The sequence below is a fragment of the Macrobrachium rosenbergii genome, chromosome 41 (assembly GCF_040412425.1).
Source record: "Macrobrachium rosenbergii isolate ZJJX-2024 chromosome 41, ASM4041242v1, whole genome shotgun sequence".
Lineage (NCBI taxonomy): Eukaryota > Metazoa > Arthropoda > Malacostraca > Decapoda > Palaemonidae > Macrobrachium > Macrobrachium rosenbergii.
In genome coordinates, this window is record NC_089781.1 from 42,564,028 (window position 1) to 42,589,078 (window position 25,051).

Genomic DNA, 25,051 nt, shown 5'->3' on the forward strand with positions numbered 1-25,051 from the left:
ATCAAGTTACACTGTGAGAGAAGGTGGCAATCTAATTACTTTCTGCAAAAATATTTATGTAGTCAGTTGTAACAACAGTAATATTTTTAATAAGCCCGGGTTACATGTTTACCAAATCGTTCCATTGTACATGCAAGAGTTAAGCTTAATATGCAAATATATTTTTTTAACCTAATACACTCGCCAGGTTTGTCATTATTATCGTGTTACAATAATGCAAATCATATGGTTGTGAGCGTGCACAAAAAAGTTTGTGGTATTATTTTCTGATGTCATCTGTACAGTGTTGTGGTGCTTGCATTTCTGATATCCAAAGGCTTTTTGAGAATGAAGTAATAAAAGGAACAAGAGGAAAATGAAAGTTGTTTTCCTCTCACTCTGGTACTCTTAAAACCCTGCAAAAATTCACATGTTTGTTCTGTGGCTCGATTTCATTTGTTTGAATCAGCTTCATCCCTGTAGTGTGTTGGAATCTCAGCTAAACTCTTTACAGTACTTCTTGACTTCACTGCAAAATCTCACAGCGAGGTTGTTCTCTCCAGTGTCCTATAACTCTGTGTCAGGATTAGGACCTTTGATCCTCCTCTTGGACTTCCCAGCTAATTCTGGAGATTGTAGCGCATGCATGGTTCAGCCTCACCTCTGTGACCCGTTGGGACCTAGTGCCCTCGTGGAGTTGGGATATTTCTAAAGAGGACCACCATTGACCTAAATGCTGGTTTCTCACTTTTGATTAGAGTTCCCCTTCAGGGCAAAAACTTGAAATCAATGAGTGCTATCTTTGACAGTTGAAGTCATTTTTAGAGGTGGACTTTTACTCACCTACATGCATTCTTAATGATGTTGTGGTATGTGCAAGTTGTTATATTCACCATGGAGCTTTGATTCAAGAGAAAAACATGGAGTTAATGGAACCTCAAAATGGAGGAAGGTGTAGGGTTGCATGTGAGTGTCTAATTAAGGTAAAGAACCAGAAGATTTGACCATACAAAAAGATATATATTTTTTTTTGTACTACAGAAACAAGTAAAAATATGATTTTAATCATGCTTAGAATGAATATGAAAGTACTGTAATTGTAGAATAAAAGTTTATAAGTCCAAAATTACATATGCAGATAAAATACTGAAAAATCAATAAGGGGATTGGCACATGGTCAAGTAGCCTTGTTGGGGCTTTAGAGGAGTGGCTATGATACTCCTCACTGACAGTTCTGCATTTGGGGGTTGTCTCCAGCAGTCTTAGAGATGGAAGATTGAGTAGCAGACTTCCATAAAGTCGGCTGTCATCTCCCATAACTGGAGACAAGCACCCCTGTCTTGTTGCAGGTTTTAGATTTTATGAATTAAAACCACAGCTCCGAGAGGTTCTGATCTTGGAACTGGAGATGATAAACAGTTGTCTGAGCAGGACAGGTTTATATCTTTACTCTTGTAATACTGTACATGTCAGACACCAAAAATTCTGCACTCCAAATAACCATTGAAATCCTAAGAATCTCCTCTGGTGCAATTTGTTACATTTGAAATATTGCCTCCACCTTACCCCATGCCCACAGCATCAATAACACCACCTCCCAGAATGTACTTTTTTTCTTTGCCTCTGTACTAGACATGGGTAATATGATTTTCATTTCTCGCTTCATTTTGGTGTGGACTCCCCATTTGATATTAACATTAACACAAGCGATCGTCCCATTCTTCATTCCTTTGTAACTTGATATGTTACCAGTATAGAAAGTTTATGGCTCAGTGTTGATCCTTGTTGGGCAACAATATTTATTGAATTTATTCATACATGCCTTTAGCTGTCTTCATGCTATATTCTTGCATCACATTACACAATCATCACTTGGTTAATGAGTCTTAATGTTACACTGTTTCAATAACTTACCAGGTAATTACATAGCTATAGTTTCTAACTCTCACAGCAGCCTTTATTTAAAAAATCCTGGTAGCGATTCAATAGTTTAATGTAGGTGACAAGCCCCACCCACCAACAGGAGTACTGGAAATGACATAGCAGAAAACCTCATTCTGTTTTTGCTGGCTCTCAAGTAACGTTGGGGGTTTGCTGCAGCTTTGTTTACTGGTTTTCTGTTGTATGGCTGAATTTCAGTGAAGTATTATCGCTTATTTGAGTAGCCTTCACGCTGTAATATCTTTCAGGATAATTTTTCTATGCATTTTGTTATTTTTATGTCTGATTAAAGTTCACTTATTTTCGCTATTGTAGCGAAAGTTGCAAAACCAGATTAATCAAATCTTCATATGATTCTCATATAATTTGCAGTAAATGTAGTGGGCAGAAATGTAGTAGGGAGAAAACTTGTGCTAAATGTAATGGTTAGCAAGAGTAGAAGGTACTTAATCTCAACTAGACAAGTTAGAGAGGGATAGAAAAGGAAAGCAGCCTAGAGCCAAGAAGCAAGCATCCCTTAGCCTAAGAATTCTACCCTAGCCTAGGTTAGAAGATAGCTCTGCTATTCCTTCTTCCCCCCTTCCCACCTTTTTCTCCTACTTTTAATCTACCTCCTCCAGTGCCTGGCTCCCTTGCTTCCGACCCTTGCCATTGCCAGTCTCGAGTCTAAGTTTAACAAGAATTTTACCCTAATAGTGAATACAGTGAAGTGGAGGAGGTGGCTACTCGTCCCGTTGGTTCTCCTAGACCAAGGCCACTGTCATACTCCCCTAAACCTGGGAGAAGACATACCGAAAGTCTCATGGAACCTGAAGGCATTGGCTCACGGGTAGTTGCCCCCTCTGTCGAACTTGTTGTGCATTCCCAGGTATCAGCAGACAGCCACTGGAAAGGTGTCTTGACAGGAGAAAGTGTTGTGCAGTGGAGGAGGTGGTTGCTCGTCCCACCGGTTCTTCTAGACAAAGATCTCTGTCATACTCCCCTAACCTGGGGAGAAGACATGCCGGAGGTCCAAGGGAGTCCTGTTGATTGCTCCCAGGCTTTGACAGACAGCCGCTGGAAAGGCGTCACTGTGGTTGTACGTCAGTTGTCGTCTGGCTCGCAAGACTCCAGCCCAGACTTGAAAGCTCCGCAAGTGCTTTGTAGATTCATCTCGTCCATTGAAGGGGCACACAGGCGATGCTAGCTGCTCTTCTCCACTGCCCAGTCAGCAGTTTAAGGAGCCAGGCGCAGTCCTCAACCTTCCTGTATGGGACAGTCTGAATTTTTCCCCTTCTGAGTACTTCTGTTGGGTGCCAGTAATTGGCTCCCAAGCGTCCAACGATCCCTCTCAGGCACCCGTTGTTAAGCGCCTGATGCCAGCTCCTGATCGGCTGCTGCCAGTTTCCGAGTGCACGGGGCCCTCTTCCGAGCACCTGGCACCAGCTCCCAAGCACCCAGTGCTAGCTCCTGAGCACCTGGTGCCAACTCTTCAGTATCATCTGCTAGGAGCGCCAAGTGCCCTGTTTCTGACCACAGGTCTCCTAGCCTATGCAGCTTTACTTCAATATTTGTGGGAGAGTTTTCCTACTTTTGGCTCCTGCTAAGCCCCCGGTCTCACCTACCTCAGCCTTCCTGATGAGTCATCCAGATGACAGACCTAGGCTTGCCACTTGGTGCTTTCCTCATCTTCTAGGAGATTGAAGTTTGGTTTTCTGCTAAGAGGAGCAAAGTAAGGCTTCCTTCATTTTTCCTCCCTCATGCATAATCTGTAGGAGATTTCTTACCTATGCCACCGAGGAAGCTCCTTCCTGACACCGCATTTTCGTCAGCAAAAATTATGTTTTCATCCGCAGAACTTGACCGCCTTGTCAATGACCTCTTTGAGTTGTTTGAAGCTTTCAGTTTCTGGGACTGGATGGTGAGAGTGCACTCCAAGAAGATTGAAGATTGCAATGATTTATGGAGACTTCACCTCGTACTGGCTAGGATTCCTCTGTCATGCAGACAAGACTACCAGGGACGGCTCGCTTGAGCTTGTGGCTCTTTTCTCTCTTGGGGTTTTGAAGGAAAGAGATTTTTGGTGCTCCCGTTCCACTAAAGGAGTCACTCAGACCCAGAAGTCAGACCTCCAATAGGAGTTGACTTAGGATCTTCTGGCTACATTCTTCCAAACACCTCAAGGATTCGTTTGCATTTGTTCCTAAGACAGTCTCTCCTCTCCAGCATCATTCCTTTCGTGGGAGTAATCCCAAGTCCAGTCTAGGACCTGCTCCAGTGTCCACTTCTCAGCCAGAACTATCAAGAGGAGCTCAAGTCCTTGCCCAAGAAATGAGGAAGAAGTCCTCCTTGTACAAGTGGGAGCCAGTCTTCTTGAGTTTTGGGAGAAATAGAGTATCAGAGGGACAGAACAGTGGATTGTCAAGGTTCTGAGGAGGGACTTCTCCATTCTGTTCATGGAGAGCCTCCTTAGGAGAGCTGTTAATCAGCTCAGTGGTCTGGTAAAACTAAGGTATACTTAACTTTTTCCCCTTTGGTCCCTTCTTCCATCATTTTGACGGCGTACTCAAGAGGCTCGGGAAACATTCAGCCCTTTTAGAGGAGGTCTCTTCTCTCCTTTGAAAGAGTCATAGAAGAAGTTGAGGACATCAACTCAGAGGGCTTCTACTAACGTCTGTTTGTGATCCCCAAATCATCGGGGTTTGGAGACGCAGTCCTCAATGTAAGCGCCCTCAATTGCTTTGTCCAGCAGACAAAGTTCAGATGGAAATGAACCAGTCAGTTCTTTCATCCATTCACCAGGGTGATTGGATGATAACCTTGGATATGCAGGATGCATGCTTACACTTACCCTTCCATCCAGACTCCAGGAAGCATCTAAGGTTCGTCGTTTAGGACACTTTCAGGCGCCCCACATCAGCGTTTAAACACCTGTCTCCTCTTGGAGCCACCCGAGCCCCCAGTGCCATCCAAGCCCCGGCGCCAGCTCCCAAGCATCCGGCACCAGCCAAGCTCCAGTTTCAGGCTCTTTGCTTCAGCCTCTCTACGGCACCTCAAGCATTCACTTGAGTCCTCGCTCCTCTAGCAAATGACTTCATTTAATAGGCATTAACATCGGTCTGTATCTGGAGGACTTGCCTCTTCGATCCCCTTTATAGTGCAGCAGATAATTGCATATTTCATAAGAATCGTTCAGATAGTGAAACAAGTATGAAATTTTGCACAAGTGCTCTTTAAAGTTCCCTCTATCAGAAAAGGGCGCTGGCACGCAAAAAAAATTTAATATGGCGGCCAAATTCCAAGATGGCAGCCAGTATCGACAGATTTTGGCTAATTTTTCACTAGAATGGCATGTATTTGCTTCTAGCAATATGGTAAAGCTCTTCCATACTATTTCTTGTGAATATTATGTTTCTGTAGCTTCCCAGTACAGTTTACCTTTAAATATGGGGGGCTATATGGCTGCCAAGAAAAGGTAGAAACAATAATTATAATGAGAAATAATGCCTGTTCAACAATTATCGCTTTTAAGCATGGATCTTGGTTTCTGTGGTTTTAGATCCTAATGAGGCCATCTCTTTCGAATAACTCATCAATTTTGAAGGAAAATTAATAAATGTAAAAGAGTGTATGTCTGCACACAACCAGGGCACACTGGTGACATCACTGCTGTGTAACTCAGCATGGGGTTCAGTGCCAGCTAATCCAGCTTTACTAATCCTGTAGTCTTAGACTAGTAGTTGTAGTATAGTTTAGTTTAGTGTCCCAAATGCTTTCTAACAGCCCCAGACCAGCTATAGTTAGATAGCCACCCACAGATATCTTGGGGGCCACAGCTTGCACTGGAGTATCAGTGGCTGACAAGGTCATAGTCACCCAGGAAATAGATGATGCAGTGAATCTGATGTGGTCAGCTCATCACGCTTCAATGAAGAGAAGCCCAGAATTTGAAGTAACCATAACTTCATTGCTTCCTCTCCTGCGTGATCAGGCTCATTCTGTTGCTACCGATCAAACACGTGATGCAGAAAGTGCAGGATGTCACTGATTTTCTGAACCCCTGGCCAGATACCCATAATCACAGCTGATCAGCCAATCTATGCCGTAGCAAAGCAGGTGCAGTGGCAGTGGCCTGATCAGTATGGCGAAGACAAGTATCTGGTAATGTTTGGTGGTCTGCACATTGAGATGGCAGCAATGACATCTCTTGGTACTCTTCTTCATGGCAGTGGTTGGACAGGAGCTCTGGTGGAGGCAGGAGTTGCTTCATCTGGAACTGCAGAATCCTTCCTGTCAGCTGCAAGTGTAACCAGGACACGGCAGATGCACCAGGTTACAGCCTCTAGTTTGTACAAACTCCTGAGGACAGCATACACTGACTACTGTGCTGAGAAAGCAAACAACAATGAGCAGGCATTAGAGTTTGAGGAGTGGTGTGACCTTCGAAGACAGCAGAGTCCACAGTTCCACTTCTGGCACATGGTGTTGTCTATGGAACTTGTGATATTCCTACTGATCAGGTCCTTCCGTGAGGCCAATTTTGTCCTCTACTGCCAGGCATTGCATGAGCTGATACCCTACTTCTTTTCAACAATAATACAAACTATGCTCGTTGGCTGCCTATTCACCTCAGGGACATGCTTACCTAGAGAGTTCACACCCAGAGTTGCACAAGGAGTTCAAGGCTGGCAACTTTGTTGTGCACAAGACCAGTCGCCAGTTCTCAGCAATGGCTCTTGACCAAGCTCATGAGCAGACCAATGCCTTTATAAAGGCTGATGGCGGAGCCATTGGGCTGACTGAAGATCCGTCAGCACTCAGAAGATGGATGGTGGCTGGCCCAGAGATCATCCGCTTGGTGTCTGCATACTTTAGGTTCAAAGTAAGGAGTCTAATGAGCAGACAACACACCATGAACAAACACCTCATGCGCAGAAGACATTCTTGGAGAGAGTCAGCAAGCTGTCATTGGCTTTGCAACACTTGGGAAGTCCTTTTCAGGAAGAGAGCCAGGATCTGTATTCCATTGACAACAAAGACATTGCCCACCCCAGCTCAGCAGAACTTCTACAGACACACCTTGACAGAGGCCGCACTAAATTTCAGAAGTTTTCAGACTCTTTGGCAAACAATGCAGTCTCCTTCTATGAGCCGATAAAGAAGAACAGAACTGACTTCTTCAGGCAAGAAGCTGCTCCTGTAGAACAGTCAAAGCAGAAACTTCTGAAGGAGGATTGCCAGCTTTTCTCAAAGCTATTTATATCCTGTCAGAGCCGTGAATGTGATCTGCAGGAATTCTTCCAGCACGAGAATCAAACATTCCCAGCTTCCCTTAGTGAGGGTGGTAGGCTGTACACATGTCAGAAGTCTCAGCTGACCTCGGTCCTGGAGAGTCATGTTACACTAGAAGACAAAGAACCAAAGACTGATGTCCTCATTGTAGATGGATCAGCTTTGGTCCATGCCTTGCCACCAAAGAAAGGAAAGACCTTTGAGGGCTATGCACTTTGCGACTTCTTGCCTGTGATACAATCCTATAGCAGCAAGTACACATCATCACATCTTGTATTTGATGTATACAATACATCCAGCCTCAAAGCTGAGACCAGGCTCCAACGTGGTCAAGGAGGAAGGCGCAAGGTGACAGACAAGAACACAATTCCATCCAACTGGCGCAATTTCCTAAGACACGATGCCAACAAGACAGAGTTGTTCCAGTTCCTGGCAGACAAAGTTGCCCAGATGTCTGCCACAAATGTTGTCATTGCCACGAAAGGGTCTGCTGTCCTCAGCACTCATGAGGCTAGTCTTCAGGGACTGGAAAAGTGCTCTCATGAGGAAGCTGACACCGCATCTTTCTCCATGCCAAATATGCCACAGAACATGGAGCCAAGACCATCACGGTTAAAAGCAAATGACACAGATGTTCTTGTCGTTGCAGTCAGTGCTTTCTCCACTCTCCACAATCTAGGGCTAGAGAAGCTATGGGTGGCATTTGGCCAAGGCCAGAGCCTGCGCTGGATTGCTGTGCATGACCTGTGCAACTCTCTGGGCCAGGAGAAGGTGAATGGCATGCTCTTCTTCCATGCTCACAGGCTGTGATACAGTGTCAGCCTTCCGGAGCAAGGGCAAGAAGACCGCCTGGCAGACATGGAACATCTTTCCAGAGGCCTCCACTGTGTTCTCCAAACTGAGTCACTACCCTCTCAGAGTGGAAGAGAGTGACCTGAAGGTCCTGGAGAGGTTTGTCATACTTATGTATGAAAGATCCAGCACTGCTGGCACTGTGGATGAGGCTAGACTTGATATGTTTGCCAGAAAACAAAGGGCATATGAGGCCATTCCACCAACCAGGGGAGCTCTCCTCCAACACACCAAGCGTGCTGCGTACCAGGCTGGTTGTGTGTGGGGGCAGGCCACCCAGTGTCAGCCACAGCCAGAGAACCCTGCTGAGTGGGGATGGCAAAAGTCTGGTGAAGCATGGCAAGTCCTCTGGACAACCAACTCGCCCTTAGCCAAGAGTTGCCAACAGCTTACCAAATGTGGATGCAAAGCAGGCTGTCGGAAAGGTGCAAGTGCTACAAGCTGGGTCTTCCCTGCACAGCTCTGTGCACTTGCAAATGTGAAGTCTAGATAAATATTGCCCTCTCTTCAGTAGATAATCTAGCTTGAGCATCCAACGTGTCATGCTATGCCTACCTTCTTATCCTCGAATTTTTCAAAGGTGTAGGTTGAGAGACCTATACATAGATTGGCTTGCGTTTAGTCCGTATTTCTCTTCTTTTCTTTTATGGTTACAGTCTTAGACACAATGTTGTATGTGACCATACCATTACTATTTCAGTTGAAAATAGCATATTAGTTAAACTGTCTGATCACATGAATATACCATTAAATAAAAACAGTTGGTCTCTATGTTGCTAGCGCTGTGGATAGAAAAACTTTTATGGCAACCATTTTTGTACGCCATCTTGGTTACAATTCATTTAGTAAGGGTTTTCAATAAAATGTGTGGTATGGAACATTTTTATAACCTAAAAGTCGAGGTTTAAAAAAAAAAAACTGGCATATTCCATCCAATAGATGCTCCCAAACCAGTGAATCTCAACATAGATGGCGGCCATTTTGAAAAATAGCCGCCATCTTGGATTTTCAGGTGGCCAAGCGCCTTTTCTAAGAGAGCGTAGTCTTAGGAATGTTTGTGCCAAATTTCATGCTTGTTTCACTATCTGAACGATTTTTACAGCAATCTGCTGCACTATTAAGGGAAAAGTGCACGAAGGACTTGCACATCTGCTCTCTCAGGAACTGGGAATCATCCACCTTCAGAAGTCCCAGTTGGCCCCGTCACAAGAGTTCCTGTGTTTGGGGATGTCTCAACTCTTGGACTTTTTGGGCTTTTCCATCTGCCAAGAGAATCACCAGCTGCCTTCAGAAGGTCCACAAGTTTTCTAACCCCTTCGTCTTGCTCGGCCCATCAGTGGATGAGCTACTGGGGACTCTGTCTTCCATCAAGATGTTCGTCAATTTGGGCAAACTTCTAATGAGAATTTTGAAATTCTACCTCCAGGCCAACTGGGACAGGGAAACACAGCCAGACACTTATGCATTTCCCATAAACCCAGTAATCAAGTCGGACAGGCATGGTGGCTGTCCGAACGTAGACTTTCAGAAGGAAAGCCCTTCATCTCTGAGCCCAGACTTAGACTTCTATTCAGACTCATCGGTTCTAGGTTGAAGAGTCCTTTTGGGGAACCGGGAAATTTCCGGGACATGGTCTCCGGAAGAACAGTACCCTCACGTCATTGTCAGAGCTGAAAGCTATTCATTTAGGGCTTCAGTGCTTATCGACCCTAGTTCACAACAAGACTGGCAGTCCATTCAGACAATACCACAGTCCTAACGTACATACAAAAGTGAGGCGACACTCACTCATTTTCTCTCTGCCAGATAGAAAGAGACCTTCTACTGTGTACAGATCAAATGAAGTGAGTCTATTCACTTGATTTTTTCAGGGCAAACTAAATATTCTGATGGATGAGCTGAGCCATCGAATAGTGGGTCCTTCCCACCGAGTGGACCTTGGATCCCCTGGTTTATTGGAATCTGCGATACTATGAGGCAGGCTAACATTGGACCTGCTTGCCACCTCAAGGAACCACAACAGACGCCATATGGCAAGATTGGTTCCACTTAGACCACTATGCCTTTCTGCCCTTCAACATGGTCAGGGAAGTGCTGAACAAGTCTTGGACAGTGTTACGATGATTCTCATAGCACTGTTGTGGCCCATGAAAGAATGGTTCCAGGACCTGCTTCGGTTGTGGGTGGACTTTCTGAGACTCCTTCCCTTAAAAACTGTGTCTACTCAGACAACCTCACTTTAAGAGATACCAAAAGGTGGTCTGCTCTTGCCCTGACAGGCTTCAGACTGTCGGGAAGCTTGTCAGAGCTTAGTAGTTTTCAAGATGCACTGCAGAGGCTATTGCAAGATGCAGGCATCGATTTCCTAGCCGTGTCTTCCATGCTAAGAGGGCGATTTTCCAAAGCTGGTGTCTCAGACTCAATATCTCTTCTGCAATGTCTGTGACCTAAATTGCAGATTTCCTTCATTATCCGAGGAGATATAGGAATCTCTATTCCTCCACCATTAAGGGGTATCAAGCTGTGTTTAGCTCAGTGTTTAAACACAGGGGTCCTGGAACCTGGGCGTAGTGTTGAGGTGGCTGACAGGTCCCGCTTTTGAACCCTTTATTCCTCTTCTTGGAGAAACCTTACTCAGAAGACTATCTTCCTTTTGGCCTTAGCTACTGCTAACATATTAGTGAGTTCCAAGCCATCGATAAAGGATAGGCTTTTTCACAAGGAGACACAGTTTGCTACTTTACCCTTGGATTTTTAGCCAAGAACATGGACCCTTCCAAGCCCTGGCCCCGTCCTTTCTCCATTAAGACCTTATCGGATACCTTGGCTCAGAGGAAGAAGAAAGAGTTGCTTGTCCTGCTAGGGCTGTAAGGTATTACCTGAGCAGTATCAAGAAGATCAGAGGACCATCCAGTAACTTTCAGGTGAAGAACCCGTCTTGCCCTCAACTAAGAGATTGTCCTTCATCAGACAGGCTCACTCTTAGATTCAGGAGGACGGTATGCCTACTTTCAGGTGAAAGCTCATGATTTCCAGACAGTATCTACCTTATTAGCTTTTAGGCACATATGTTCCCCACTTCCGTTCTGCAGTTGGCCTACTGGGAGTGTGAACCAACCTTCGTGTCTCACTATTTGAAAGAAGTTGAAACAGTGTTGAAAATTGCATGACCTTGGGGCCATTATCAGTGGTTGGCATGATATTGGGGAGGAAGCACAGGAATCTCTCTTTTCTCTTACTGTCTCTTCAGCTAGAGGTAGGGTGTCAAATTTTTGGGAGCCAGAGGGGTACAGTGTACCTGGAGTTCCCACCAGTCTCATTGGATGGGGTTGTGGTGTTTTCAGTGTAGGTGGAAGCATTGTCTGGTTGTTTTATTCTGTGCACCCGGGGCAAGGGCACCTTTTGTAAGCTTTGTTAGCCATCGGACACATCCTTCACTGCAAAGCTTCCACCTAAGTAGAGGCGCTCCATGTTACACCGCCACGCCACACAGGTTAAGATGAGCACCAACCAGAGACAGTATTTACCTGCAGTAGCTCTCTTACCAAATAAGGAAACGACAAGCATTGTCTTCATTGCTAGCAACTTTTCTATTTTGGAGTCATTACCAGGCCTTAATGTTTTGGAGTAGAATATGTCCATGCATCCCACCTCCTGTCAGTGTGGGATTCACCTATGTAATTACTTGGTAATTTACTCACTGGATATGAAAATGTTATTTTCATGGTAACGTTAAGTTTCATAATACTTACCAAATAATTACAGATTGGAGCTCTCCCTCCTCCCCTTTCATGGACATGAGGGCACAAACAGAATGATGTTTTTGCCAATTCATTTCCAGTATTCCCGTTGGTGGGCGGGGCTTGTCACCTACACTGAACTATCGAAGTGCTACTGGAATTTTTTAAATAAAGGCTGCCATGCAAGTTAGAAACTATAGCTATGTAATTACTTGCTAAGTATATATGAAACTTAATTTTATCATGAAAATAACAGTTTGCTTATTGTCTGCTGTGGCTTGTTTTTGTTCTTTGTAGAATGCTTTCATAAGATCCTGTATGCAAATATACAGCCTTGTATTTTTATATGGTACTTTTGGAATTGTGTGATAACGAATCTCACCTTAGTGGTAAATTTTCTTGTCATCAAGCATAACAGACATTGATTTTCAGTATTTTTCTTCACCTTTATTCCAACCCCTTCCTGTATCTTCTGTGTACTTCTGTAATATTTTTCACATTGCAGTCTATCACATTTCCTTTTGTGTATCATTATTGTTACATTCTCTTCTCATACTTCTGTGCCCGTCTTCCTTTTTGTTTCCATATCTGAAGAACTTCTTTAAAGTCTGTCTCTTCATATGCTTTTATCAAGTCTCTTTTATCAAATGCCCCAGAACATCATTGTTCATCATATTGTTCCCTTTCATTTAATGAAACATCATTTTATCATAAAAATTATTTTTCTCTTTAACTTGTATGTACTTTGCTCAATAATTTCTCCATGTTCATTTTTATATTCTGTGCTCCATTCATATATTTTTAACTTTCCTCATCACCTTTGCTATTCCATACATTTTCTTTCTATCCTTTGCAGTCATCACCTTTGCTATTCCATACATTTTCTTTCTATCCTTTGCACTCATCACCTTTGCTATTCCATACATTTTCTTTCTATCCTTTGCAGTCATCACCTTTGTTATTCCATACATTTTCTTTCTATCCTTTGCAGTGGCAAGATTTACATTTCACGCTTCTCACATCGTGTCCTTCCTTCTTTTTTATCTTTATAGACCTTTGTATCCCCTTGCTTGTCGCCAGAGCTTCAAGGATCTCTTGCTGTCTCTGATATCCCTATGTTCATCATGATTTACCTGCATTTTCAAATTATATTCCTGTTACTGCCTCTGTTTTTAACTTCCTTCTGTCACTATCAGCTCAGCTTGAAGCAGTCTGTGCTGTTGTAGGTCTGTCTCACTTGGTATAACAAGTGTGCAATCCTTTTCCTTCAGTGTAATGTACAGTATTTGTGTTTCATGTTCTCTACTCATATGATGTCAACTCTTGTGTCTATTTAGCATCAGAAGTCCCTTGCTCTGGTAGAACTCCAGTTCTGCTTCTACATCATGATTTTGCTCTCCTTGCTATATTCTCCAATAGCATCCTCAGAACCAACTCTAGTATGTTTCAGCATGTCCATTTAGTCTCCTAGTATACCTTCTGACTGTGGCTCTTGCATTGTTGTCAGATTTAGAGACAATTAATGTGACACACATAATCAACATTACATGATGAATCACTATGTATGATTGTTTTATCATAGTTAGATTTTTTCTTTTTTAATGTAGCTAGTAATAGTATGATTAGTAAACATTACCAAGTTTCCTGAATTGCTTGCCATAATTCTTATAATGCAAATGCTGTTGTTTGGCATTTGTGTGTAGCTTGCCAATTGAAAGTATCTAATTTAATTTTTCTGAGACAAAAGTATGGCTGACTCAAATTTTGTGATGTTTAGGTATGCTAATTTTCTTTATTATGCTAGGTGGAAAACAACATTGTGGTAATGATTATTAGAATCATGATTTTTCTCAAACTGCCGTAGTGATGTCTCCTTTTGATAATTATTTCTCTTTCTACATATGGAGAACATGAGGTAATCTTCATTGACAGCATTGCCCAGTGTTGGATAGGATTAAGAGAAAATAAAGTATTTAATCTTTTTTTTTTCATATTTTCAGATGATGTGACTTTGACTACTGCAAGTACTCCACAGATCCCTGAGTGTGATATAGCAGATTCCATTCGGGAAATAGATCCCATTCGCCATAGAGAAGATCAGTACAAAGTAGATCTTCATAAAGTAGACCCTTATCATCGTGCTGATTTTGCAGAAGCTTTGAGACAGGTTGAACCTATTAAAGCTAAAGATGACCTTGCTGAAGCTCTTAGGCAGATAGAGCCTATCAGAGCAAAGGAGAGAAGCAGGGATAAGGAAGAAAAGGGTTGATATAGTTTCTACTCTTGATAAAGATTATTCTTATTCATCTGCTAAATTTACAAGCAGTATGGCAGCCACAATGGTATCTTCAACAGCTACTAGTACTTCATCCACTGAAAGTGAAACGAAAACCACTGTTATTAAAAATGAAGCCATTATGAGAAGAAGAAATGCACATTCAAAGAAATATGAGGATAGGTAAGTACAAGTTTGACTTCCCTTCTTGGTTAAGTTTAGTAAGCATGTTTTGACTTTATTTTCCTATGAAATGTTAATTTTATGATAATATCAAAACTGAAACACAGACTTCTAAGACTTGCTTTCTCTGTTTTCAGTTTTTACACTTTTCCAAATGTATTGAAAATTCAACCCAAGACTAAATATACAGTATACAGTATACAACTAAATATACAGTACTGTAAAGTATACCTTTTTGTATCATAAATCAGATATTCTGAAGCTTTTGACTACTAATGGAAACAAGAGTCCCATTTTATTTTTTTGCGAGATTCCACTTTTTAAAGAAATTTTTCATAATCTTTCAAATAAAAAAATATTTTTGGTACCTTTATTTGTGGTGCTTTCTAGTTATTGATGACAGCCAGGAGGTTTGTATGTTGTCATATGATGTGAAGCATAAATATTCAGTCTGTACGATAAGGCCTCTTGACTCCACCGAAAGGAATTTTAGGATAATCCGTGACGAATTGCATACATATTTGTTTTTGTACTGTATTGAAGAAAATTGCAAGAAATTTGAAAAAGCTTTGCCTGTTCATAAGTTCAAAATTCCAGTATCCTTCAGATGAGTGTATAAACTATACTTCCAAACTACTTACCGTTTTTTATGAGATTCAGTAGCAATACATATGAAATGCAAATTTTTCAGCTTTTGATTTTATTGTAATCCCAATGTTACATTTCGTTTTAAATGTTATTATTATCGCGATGACCAAAACCATTTGGTCATTGTGATAGTAGAGGTTTTGTTGTTGTAGCCCTGGCAGTTGCATTGATGCCAGGGGTTTGCATCAGTGACCAGGAAGAGCCTTAATTTGTAGTATCAGTATTATTAGGGATGAATCTTACCTAATGTTGAAGATAGCTATATCTTCATGCCAGCAGGTACAGTCAGCATTCAAAATAAAAAGAAGACAGCTTGTCTTGTTCATCTGTCCTCCACCAGGTGTGTTTCGAATGTTTTAGTTCTTGTCAGAATTTTGCTTGACAGGGGCCAAGAAAGTTGGTGATTTGCTAATTGTTGTTGGATGCTTTATCACAGTGTTGTGACTTTTTGGTTTTGTTCGCTCAGGATATCTTTAACTGACTGTAGGAACAAAACAGCAGGTTTTGCAGGAATGTATTCTTCGTAAACAAATTGTTTTTTATGGAATTAGTTAGAGCTAATGTATTCCATAGTGTTAGATAGACATGCAGTTTTGGCTAGTTGTAAGAATGTCAATTAGGTGTGAAGAGGAGAAAGTTGTATTGAGGAAGCACTTAATTAGACAGGAATATACATTTTACCTCCCTTCTTGCTTCATTGCTGGCTCCTGCATCCCCTAATTACCCTACTCCATCCCCTCTCTCATACCTCCTCCCACCCTAGACTTGATCCTACATCCTCAGCTCCACCTGCTGCTCCCTTTCAGTTCAGAAAAATGTATTTTAAATTTAGACAGGTGGTTGTATTCAAGAAACTGTTGAGGGTTTAACCAAATTTTGGTTTTGAGTACCCAGTCTGCATTCTCTCATAGCTTTTGCTCTTTTTTGTATCCCCCTTTGAGAGGAAAGGTGTCTGTGTCATTGTCTGACTGTAGCCCAAGCACAGGACTTCCCTTCGACAGAGTCTGCTGCCAGGGAACTAGGTCAGTTCTCAGGGAAGGCTATTCTGGGCCTGTCAGCACCTTCCTCTCACCCATCTCTATCAGTTAAGTGTTTGGCCTGCTTGCCAAAAGATTGTTTCAGTAAATTAATCGTCATTCCATTTATTGACATTGCCATTGTCAGTTGTTGAGGCTAGTCAGGTTAGCTTAACATTAACTCTTTATTTAAATGGAGAATAGCAGTAAGTATAATATTAAGACTTTTTTGTTTTTTCAGTTGTCATGATATATTGTACAATCTATTGTCCAGTCAGTTTTTTCTGTCAGTTTCTTCCTGTTCCTGCACTCTTTTTTTCTCCTATAATCTAATTCTTTCACTTGTATTGTTTTAGCTTCTGCTGTTGTTGGCTTTTTGTCTTCCTTTATTTCCAATGTTTTTCTTTTGGTTTTAGCTGCATTAGCAAGTGCCTCTGTTGAGTTGCCTAGTGTTGTTTTAGCAGCCTCATTGGCAGGAACTTTGTTCATAGTTGATGGCATTTGGTCTTGTGAGGCAGTTCTGCCAGGTATTGCTGGGTCTTCTCTTTCCATTCCTCCCAACCACCTTTCTAGTTACTCTATGAGTGGTACAGTATAATCGTACTTCATTTTCTCTTATGCCTGTTAGCACTTAAAGTGTAGCATGACTAGAGAGTGCTCTCTTTGTACGTTCATTGGTGTTACATTAGTTTTCTCAGCTGTTTTTTGGCTCTTCAGGTAAGGTGGGCTGGGAGAATGTGCTTCTTCAATGTAGTAGAGTTTTTTCCTTGGTTTCTCAGGCCTTTCATGGTGCTTTCTAGCGTGGCAACATAAAACAGCGTGCTTGCTGGTGCAATGCCACAAGACAGTGCACTTTCTGGCCCCTTCCTTCCCATGTCATCAAGAGTTTTGTTTGAGGATTCAGCTTTTGTTGCCCTGACTTTTTCTGCTTTTCAGACAAGCAGTTCAGTGTAGAGGAGTCATCTTCTGTGTTGAGGTGGCATGATACTTGTGTTTTCCTTTATTTTCACTTGATTGAGGAGTAAGATTAGATAAAGACTAGGTCCCTTTCATCCCCAAATATGTTGGGGTCTGCTAAGGTCTATGATTTAGGCTGTTTTCCCTTTTGGTTAGAACACGAGGAGTTTTCTTGCATTCTGGCACATGAAGCATTGTTCAATAATGCCAGTACTTGTCCTTCCCATATGCTGCTGTGCAGAGCTGCATAGTAGGTTTTTGGCACCTGGCCGGTATTCTGTTTCAGATGCAGAAGTATGCAGAAGTTTTTGACTGCTTTGACTCAGGAAAACGAGTTCTTGATTCTGAGTTACTGAAGTTGTGTTTGCTCAGCTTTTGTTTAGCAGGTTTTTTTCCTGGCACCAGCTTATGAAATTTTCTGCCAACAGAAGATTTTAGATTTTAGAGGGGTGCTTGGAGTGTTGATTGCCTCCTTATTCTGTCTTTCTTTAAGGTAGTTAAATGTTTCTGCTCAAAAGTGCATTGATTTTTTGAAGCAGTCCTAGAAGTCAACCATGTAGAGGCTTGCACCTTCGCCTGATCCTTGTTTGCCTCTTAATAATTGTTTTCTCTCAGACTCCTCACAGAAGCCATCAGGATTCAGTAAAGGCAAAGTGTCTGTCATCCTTATAAGTAGGATACTTGCAATTCTTAGTTTCCTAGGATCTTGTCTGTAGGCCATGTAGAGTTTCTGATAACCCTTTGAGACAGAACCCTGGGTAGCAAAGTAATAAGGCTCCCTCCTTCTCTGTCATCACCAACAATTTTCCCTTCTTACTCTCATCCTGAGAAAGATTTTTTGTCTTCCATAGAAACCCAATTTTTCTTATCAGGCTGTCATAGAGCAATTTTGGAAGTTTAAGCAAGCTTTTGCCATTATGTTTCTTGCAGGCAAATGTTGGATGTCTCTAAACTAACCAGTTTTTGTCCTCCTTCTTTTTTAGGTTAGTCATCCAGCACATTTCTGGTAGTTTTTCAGCATATGACTGGATGATTGCCGTGATCATATAGGAAATTTCCTTCCATGTGTCAATAAACCCTCCCTCTCTCAGGCACCTTCTGTATGTGTTTGTGAGGATAGGGTTACTATTTTATGAATGGGGTTTTGGACTAATCACAGCACCACAAGATAGGAGCATGATCGCCATTAGGGAATTGGTGTCATTCTGTTTCTACTCCAATTGAATATCTGGCACAAGTTTTGGGACATTCATATCAAACGACAGTCATTGGTGCTGACACTTTTTTTTTTTTTATCTAACAGAGGATGAACATAGATTTGCATGGTTTTTGGGATTTTCCCAAGGAGAAACGATGACACAATTTCTCCTCGCTGTAAAGAGTTTTTCATCCCCTATAGACATTTCCAGCAAAGCAATGGCTTTTGCTTCTAGGATATATAAATTTTGGGGAGAAAGTTTTTCCAGCCATGTTAGGATCAGAGTAAGACCCTTCCCATTTACTTGAACATGCATGGCACAGGTAGTCTTTACTGGATTCCAGTTCGGTTACAGTACAGACAAGTTTTTGAGAGATGCTAGAATGGTAGGCAGACCATCTGAAGCCTCAGTTAGTCTCTGAAGGGAAGTAAGAACCCAGACCTCTCATTCTTTTAGATAACTTAGTGAATGTCTGTGGCATCCTTATGGAGGATCTAGAAAGGTAGGGAGTTTGATCTGGAATCTTGAACTCTTAGCAGTCTGAAAGAACTTAAAACAGTGCAAACATTTGGTAAAGAAAGTAGTAGGGTTCTCAGACAACAATCTTCCCTTTTTATATATACAAATATGTATATCTAGGTGTATGTATGTACAGGTATAGCTATGTATAGATATGTATATATGTGTACAGTATACATTTGTATGTGTAAATATATGTATATATATATTATGATATCAAGAAATTATCGTTTTACCAACCAAGTACGGTAATGATATCAATAATGTTTGTTCTTTAGTGCTCAGTTTAGCACAAGGGAATACAGTATGGTGTTGAATTCATAATTTGTACCAGTTAGGAACAACATGTTTAGCAGCTCAACTGAGCAGAAGGAATGCAACTCTTCCAACAGAATGTTATCTGAATGATCAAATATGTCAGTTTGTATAGAAATTTTACTGAACTCCAATTGTAGACCTCTTGATGTAGACCTGGTGCAGTAGATGTTTTTCTGCAGAACTATAGTAGTTAGGCATATATGCTTACATATTTCCTCCTTTTGTGATTGTTAGAGAGGTACTTAACAGGTTAAGAGAATCCTGAAACTCTTAAGATGATGTTAGTATTTTTGTGGTAGCTGTAGAGGAATTGACTTCACAATCAGTTTCCACTACCAGAATATCCCCTTAATAATTTCAAAGGCAGTGGTTGATTTATCAATCCTGGAGTCAGTCTCAAGGTAGTTACTGCATAGTACTTCCATAGACAACTTGGTTAAATTCTTTAGTTTTCTCAGTTACTCTTAAAGCAGTCAGTCCCAGCTACAGTAGTAGAGGGTATAGTTCAGTGATTTCTTGCATTGTATGCTATACATACTCAACTACTTGTTGCTTATGACCTAGATATATAGAGATCCTTAGATCTTTTGAAATTAGAGTGTCTGTAGTGCCATATCACATATTTTGGAGCTTGGATGTTGTTAGATTGAGCCATTTGAGCCTTTTAGCAGCATTCTCTAAGCACTTAACTATGTTAACACACTCTTGGTAGCCCAGCATGAGAAGCATAATCCTTGGCTATTACCTTTGCTGAAAGTAATTATTTTTAATGTAGAAGCAGCTGCTATATCATTTGATTTTGATAATTTGTCTTTGTAGAGCTTAATAAATACAGCATTATAGAAATGTCATTTTTTCCACGCATTTCCTGAAAAACACGGACATTTATTTTGAGCCTGCATCCATTAGTCCACTAGTTCTAGTGAGTACAGTCTTTTCCTAAACCAAATGGAAGAGCTGCCTTAAAGTCTCTTTTCTTAATTTTAAAAGCCCAGTCTTGAGTGTTGGAAAGCTTGAAGGTGCATTAATTGTACTGGATAGGGGCATACCTTTATTCCAGTAGGCATTCTTTTACTTTTGACTGTCATTTGTTTAGCAGTTGGACCCAGGCACAGGGGTCTCATTCACACTGCTCCTGATAAGGCAACTTTTGCCTGTAAGGTTGCTCTTACCTTGTCTTATACCAGAGATCCTTATTCCCTGACAGGGACCCAACTTTTGGATGCAGTAGCATCCAGAAAGGATACCGGATCAGGTTAGAATATTTTGGTTTTCATGTAAGAAACTTTTGGTTTGCTTGGCTGAGTGGATTGTCTAGCTACAATAACCAACATCCTTATCTCAATGTGGTAATCATCTATCTTTAACAGTATCTCAAATATAAATTTTCATAATAAAATTTATTACTTAGATGCCTATTGTTAAAGTAGAACCTGTCAGGAAAAATCATGATGAGAACTAAAACATTCAAAAAACCTGGTGGAGAACAAGTGAACTAGATAGTCATTCAGGTCAGCCAAGTGATCTCCTTTTAATTTTGCATGCTAGTTGCACCAGCTGGTGCAAAGATATAGCTGTCTTTAAAAGTGGGCGAATATCCAAATACTAAATTTTATTACGAAAATTTGTATTTTCATCTCTGTTGGTAAGGAAAATAAACAGAGAAAGATATAAAATAAAATTAAATCTGCTGATGCAACCACAGTTACAATGAAACTTACTTGATGTGTTCTTCCCTCCGCATAATTATTATTATTAATTTTGTGGAGTTTTGGCTTGCATTGGAGAAGAGCTAGAATGTTGGATAAGAGATGGAGGTGCATTGCAGTGGCTCTATTATCTGAAAGCTCTGCAGTATACATATTAACATTATAGCCTAAAAATCATGAAGAATGACACTTGGAAGACGGATACATTTCATTTTGTACCGGTACATTATAATAAAATTGTAGATGAATATGCAAAAAATATGTCTGGTTGAGTAGTCACAGGAACCAACGATGTATAACATGCAGAAGGAGCATAATTATTATAACTCAGTCCTAAACACCAAAGTTAATGTGTCTAATATTTTCTTTTCCCAACTCCCCTGACATAATTCAGCCAGTCAGTACACAGCAGTCATATTAAGCCAGTGAGTACACAAATTCATAAGATGAATATTAATAACTCCCTCCACTCCAGAATTCTTTGTCATCCACACAGTACTCACTTGAAAGTGAACTTTGAGTGATTTTGTGCCTTTAAGGCCATGAATTATTCACACTTGCAAAATAAGATTCATTGAAGCACATAGCATGAGTAAGGAAAAAGAGGACGTTATGGTTAACTGTACTGTACAGTAGCATATCATTGTACAGATATACTGAAGGACCTTGCTGCCCCTAAATGTATGCCACATACTTCTTATACTGTAGTCATATTCAAGAAAAAATAACTTGCGTTTAATGAGGTGCAACTGCGTATATAGTACACAGTATACTGTATACAGGCAATCCTCGGTTTACGACGGGGGTTCTGTTCTTACTCCATGTTGTGAGCCGAAAATCGTCAAAAATCCTAAGAAAACCTTACTTTTAATACTCTGGGCGTATTGAAAACGGTGTAAACTGCATTTTTATTGAGTTTTTCATAAAAAAACTCCAAATTTTGATTAGTCTGCTGTTTTGGAGCCATATTTCTAACGCTGGAACATGCGTCGTAAACCAGGAAATAATTTCTGATGAATATATCTGAAAAGCGTCGTAACCTTGGAACATCGTAAGCCGGACCCATCGTAAACCGAGGACTGCCTGTATCTACTAAGGAAGGTGATAGAATTTAATTAAAAAAATGTAATTAGACAGTTGAAATAGGATCTAGGGTTAAGACACTCAAGTTGAAGAAAAATTTGAGGAATGTACAAAATTCAAGGATGGGTTCCCAACATCAGCAGAATGTTTGTTGATATACGAGGGTAAGAAAAATAGAGATACACTTTTTAAGTGGTGTTATACAGAAATGAAGGGTTTGGTGAAGGTGCAATGACATTATGGAAGAGATCATGTAAATGGGTACAAGACAATTAGTGTGGTAGGTAAGAAGAAAGTGAGAGAAAAAGAGTTATAACTGATTATGCTTGTCATTGCAGTATGCAGAATAATTTTAAATTAGTGTACTCTTTATGTATTAATTATATTTAATCAATAAAATCATAAAACTGAAGATAATAGGAATGATTATGCTTTGTCCATGTGTGCTGCACAAGTGGTTAAAATGCAGTGTTCTACTTTACCTCAAACTGTCATGTATTTAGAGATGCACATACAGTATACACATTTAGCATATATATGACCCAGGCCTAATCTTACTAATACATAACTAGTTACAGTCAACCCCTGCTATTTGCAGACTCAGTTTGCAAAATTTTTCTGTGGAACCTTTCTGTAAACTATTTGGGAGAAACTTGCCCATTCCCGGATTTTCCTGTGGAACATATCTATAAATTATTCACAGGAAACTCGCTATTCGTGGATTTTTTTGTTTTTTTCTTAGGGCAATATTCTGTATTTTCATATTTACTGTAATAACATTAAATAATAATGTTCAGCAATAATAATACTACAGTACATAAGTAGTAATAAGATTAAATGATAATAGTACAGTAATATTAAATAATAAGATTGTTTAGTAGTACTGTAATACGTAACATACACTGGGTACCTGTAATAATAATACATAATAATAATAAGATTAAATCATATAGGTACTCACCGGTGATGATTGTTGATTATAGATGTTGATGAATTAGCTGTGCAGTCCGATGACTGACGATGAAGATATGACTGCACAGTAAAGTAGAGGAGTTACATCTCCTCGGAGGGCGCCTCTTCCCTTCTTCGGGAGGTGCTTTGTCAGGGGATTCGGGAGGCACCACCTTGTTGAGGTAATTGAACATGTCTACAAAGGTGTTAATATAGGGCTGCATCAGTTCATTAAAGCCATTGGAAAAATTTGTGGCTCTTTCCTCAAAATTATCCCATGCCTTTATCATTGTCTGCAGCTGCCTGACTTTCTTAAGAATTTTGTACAGACCAAGAAATTCTTCAAAATCTTGGTCCATCGGTGGGATAGAGAGGGCAGCGAGTTCTTCTCCAGCAATGGCCTTCCTAAGCATTCTACCCTTTTCATATTCCTTCTCGATGAAGGCGACGGCACTTAATGTCACGCCATAACGGGCTGCTACTTCTCCATGACTATTGTCCTCTCTTAACATTACACTAATATCTGCCTTCTCCTCAAGTGTCACAGTCTTCCTCTGGCGCTTAGGCTCTTTGCCAGAAGCCTTAGAAGAAGCAGAGCGTTTAGGAGGCATCATAGGGCACAATTCAAAAAATATGCTTAGTCTGTAATACTGGGATATGTGCCTGGGTAGAGATCTTGGGTCATTTCCTATATCAGTACTAGTGTACACATATATATGTACATAGGTATACTTTACACAGTATTCCGCATTGCAGCATTGATATTCTGCGCATGCTGTACATTTTAGAGATATTTTGTTGTGTTGTAAGATGGTTTTGAAATATTAAAGTGTTTCAGGATGATACGTCATAAGTACAGCATATCTAAAATACGTACAGTATGTAGTTTGTAGAACAAAGGGACTATGTTACTAGGGCGTCTGGTGCAGAGTATTTTAATTTTACTATACAGTATATTTTTGTGACTGCTGTATGTAAATACATTTTTATGATGAAAAAAGATTTACTAATTTTCAAATATTACAGTACTGTAATATATTAATGTAAACACAGCAAAATTTCAGTAAAATGTATTTTTTTCTTAAAAAGTGTTTTACCCAAGTCAGCGAATGGGAGAGAAAGAAAATGCGTGCTGGGATGCTGTATACTCAGGCACAATGATACTCAACACACTATTGGCTATCATCTGCAAAGCAGCCAATCCAGGAGCACCATTCATTTTCCTTGGCGCTCTTTAGCTGTACACTTGGCATTGATTGGCTGGATTCTCAATGCCATCTCGCGAAGATGAAATCGTGGGAGCCTCACCTCTCCCAGTTCACTGCGTAGTATGTAGCATCTGATCAGGTGTAATCGTGAATCTGTGTGTGTTGTTTTAAATCTTTGTGTATCACAGCCAATCGTGCCCTAAAATGCCTCCTAAATGCCCTGGTCCTTCTAAGGCTTCTGTCAAAGAGCCTAAATGAAAGAAGGCAGTCATGTAGCTCGATGAGAAGGTAAAACTTCTGGATATGTTGAAGGAAGGCAAAAGTTATGCCGCGGTAGCCCACCATTTTAACTTTGATGAAAGTACCGTGAGGTACATCAAGAAGAAAGAGGCTGAAATACGAACGGCTGTAAGCATGAGCTTCTTCGGTAGTGCAAAAAGTTTCGACAGTGTGTGATAAGACAATCTTTAAGATGGAATCTGCACTGGCATTTTGGATAAAGGACTACCATAAGAAGACCATCCCCCTCAACCCCAACATCATTCGCAAAAAAGTATGACAACTTAACCAGCAGTATTCAACTGCTATGGAAGGTGCGGTGACATACAGGCACTGGAAGGTGATGACACAGGGGAATTAAGAGTTCTTAGGCTTCAACGAACCTGTGCCAGAAGAAGAAGAAGAAGAAGAGGGGGAAGAGCCACAAGCATGACCATCATCAGCTCCTCAAGGTTTTCAGGCCAGCAAGGGGTGGTTCCACCGCTTTCTGAGGCGGTTCCAGCTGACGAATGTTTCTCTGCAGGGGGAAGCACCATCTACAGATACAGAAGCAGCCGCGAAATATCTGGAGACCTTCGAGAAAATTATAAAGGAGAAGGGCTACCATCCAGAACAGGTGTTCAATATGGACGAGACTGGCTTGTTCAGAAAGACGATACTGTCCCAGACATACCTCACGAAGGACGAAGCCAAAGCCTCCGGATTCAAGGCCCAGGTAGGATAGGGTTACCCTCATAATATGTGGGAATGCGGCTGGCTTCATGATGAAACCAGGCCTCATTTACAAGGCTGCAAACCCCAAGGCCCTCAAGAATAAGAACAAGGCATTGCTGCCTATGTTTTGGATGCAGAACCCAAGCCCTGGATCACCAAAGTCCTTACATCTAACTGGTTCATTTAGAGCTTCATCCCTCAGGTTAAGT

The 25,051-nt window shown here is 41.0% G+C and overlaps 2 protein-coding genes across 17 annotated transcripts in view; both read left to right on the forward strand.

Moving 5' to 3' along the window:
- LOC136826829 (uncharacterized) overlaps nucleotides 1-14,230 on the forward strand; it is a 1,026,023-nt gene extending 1,011,793 nt beyond the window's left edge. For 13 of the 15 annotated variants that reach the window (XM_067084297.1, XM_067084294.1, XM_067084301.1 and 10 more), the window contains one exon: nucleotides 13,784-14,230. In XM_067084297.1, coding sequence (XP_066940398.1) covers nucleotides 13,784-14,052 — 269 coding nt within the window. In that variant the 3' untranslated portion in view covers nucleotides 14,053-14,230. The remainder of the gene's footprint in view (nucleotides 1-13,783) is intronic. The other 2 variants (XM_067084291.1, XM_067084292.1) reach the window with 1 other exon arrangement.
- Nucleotides 14,108-25,051, forward strand: part of Svil (Supervillin) — a 273,565-nt gene continuing 262,621 nt past the window's right edge. For both annotated transcript variants that reach the window (XM_067084305.1, XM_067084306.1), the window contains exon 1: nucleotides 14,108-14,241. In XM_067084305.1, coding sequence (XP_066940406.1) covers nucleotides 14,111-14,241 — 131 coding nt within the window. In that variant the 5' untranslated portion in view covers nucleotides 14,108-14,110. The remainder of the gene's footprint in view (nucleotides 14,242-25,051) is intronic.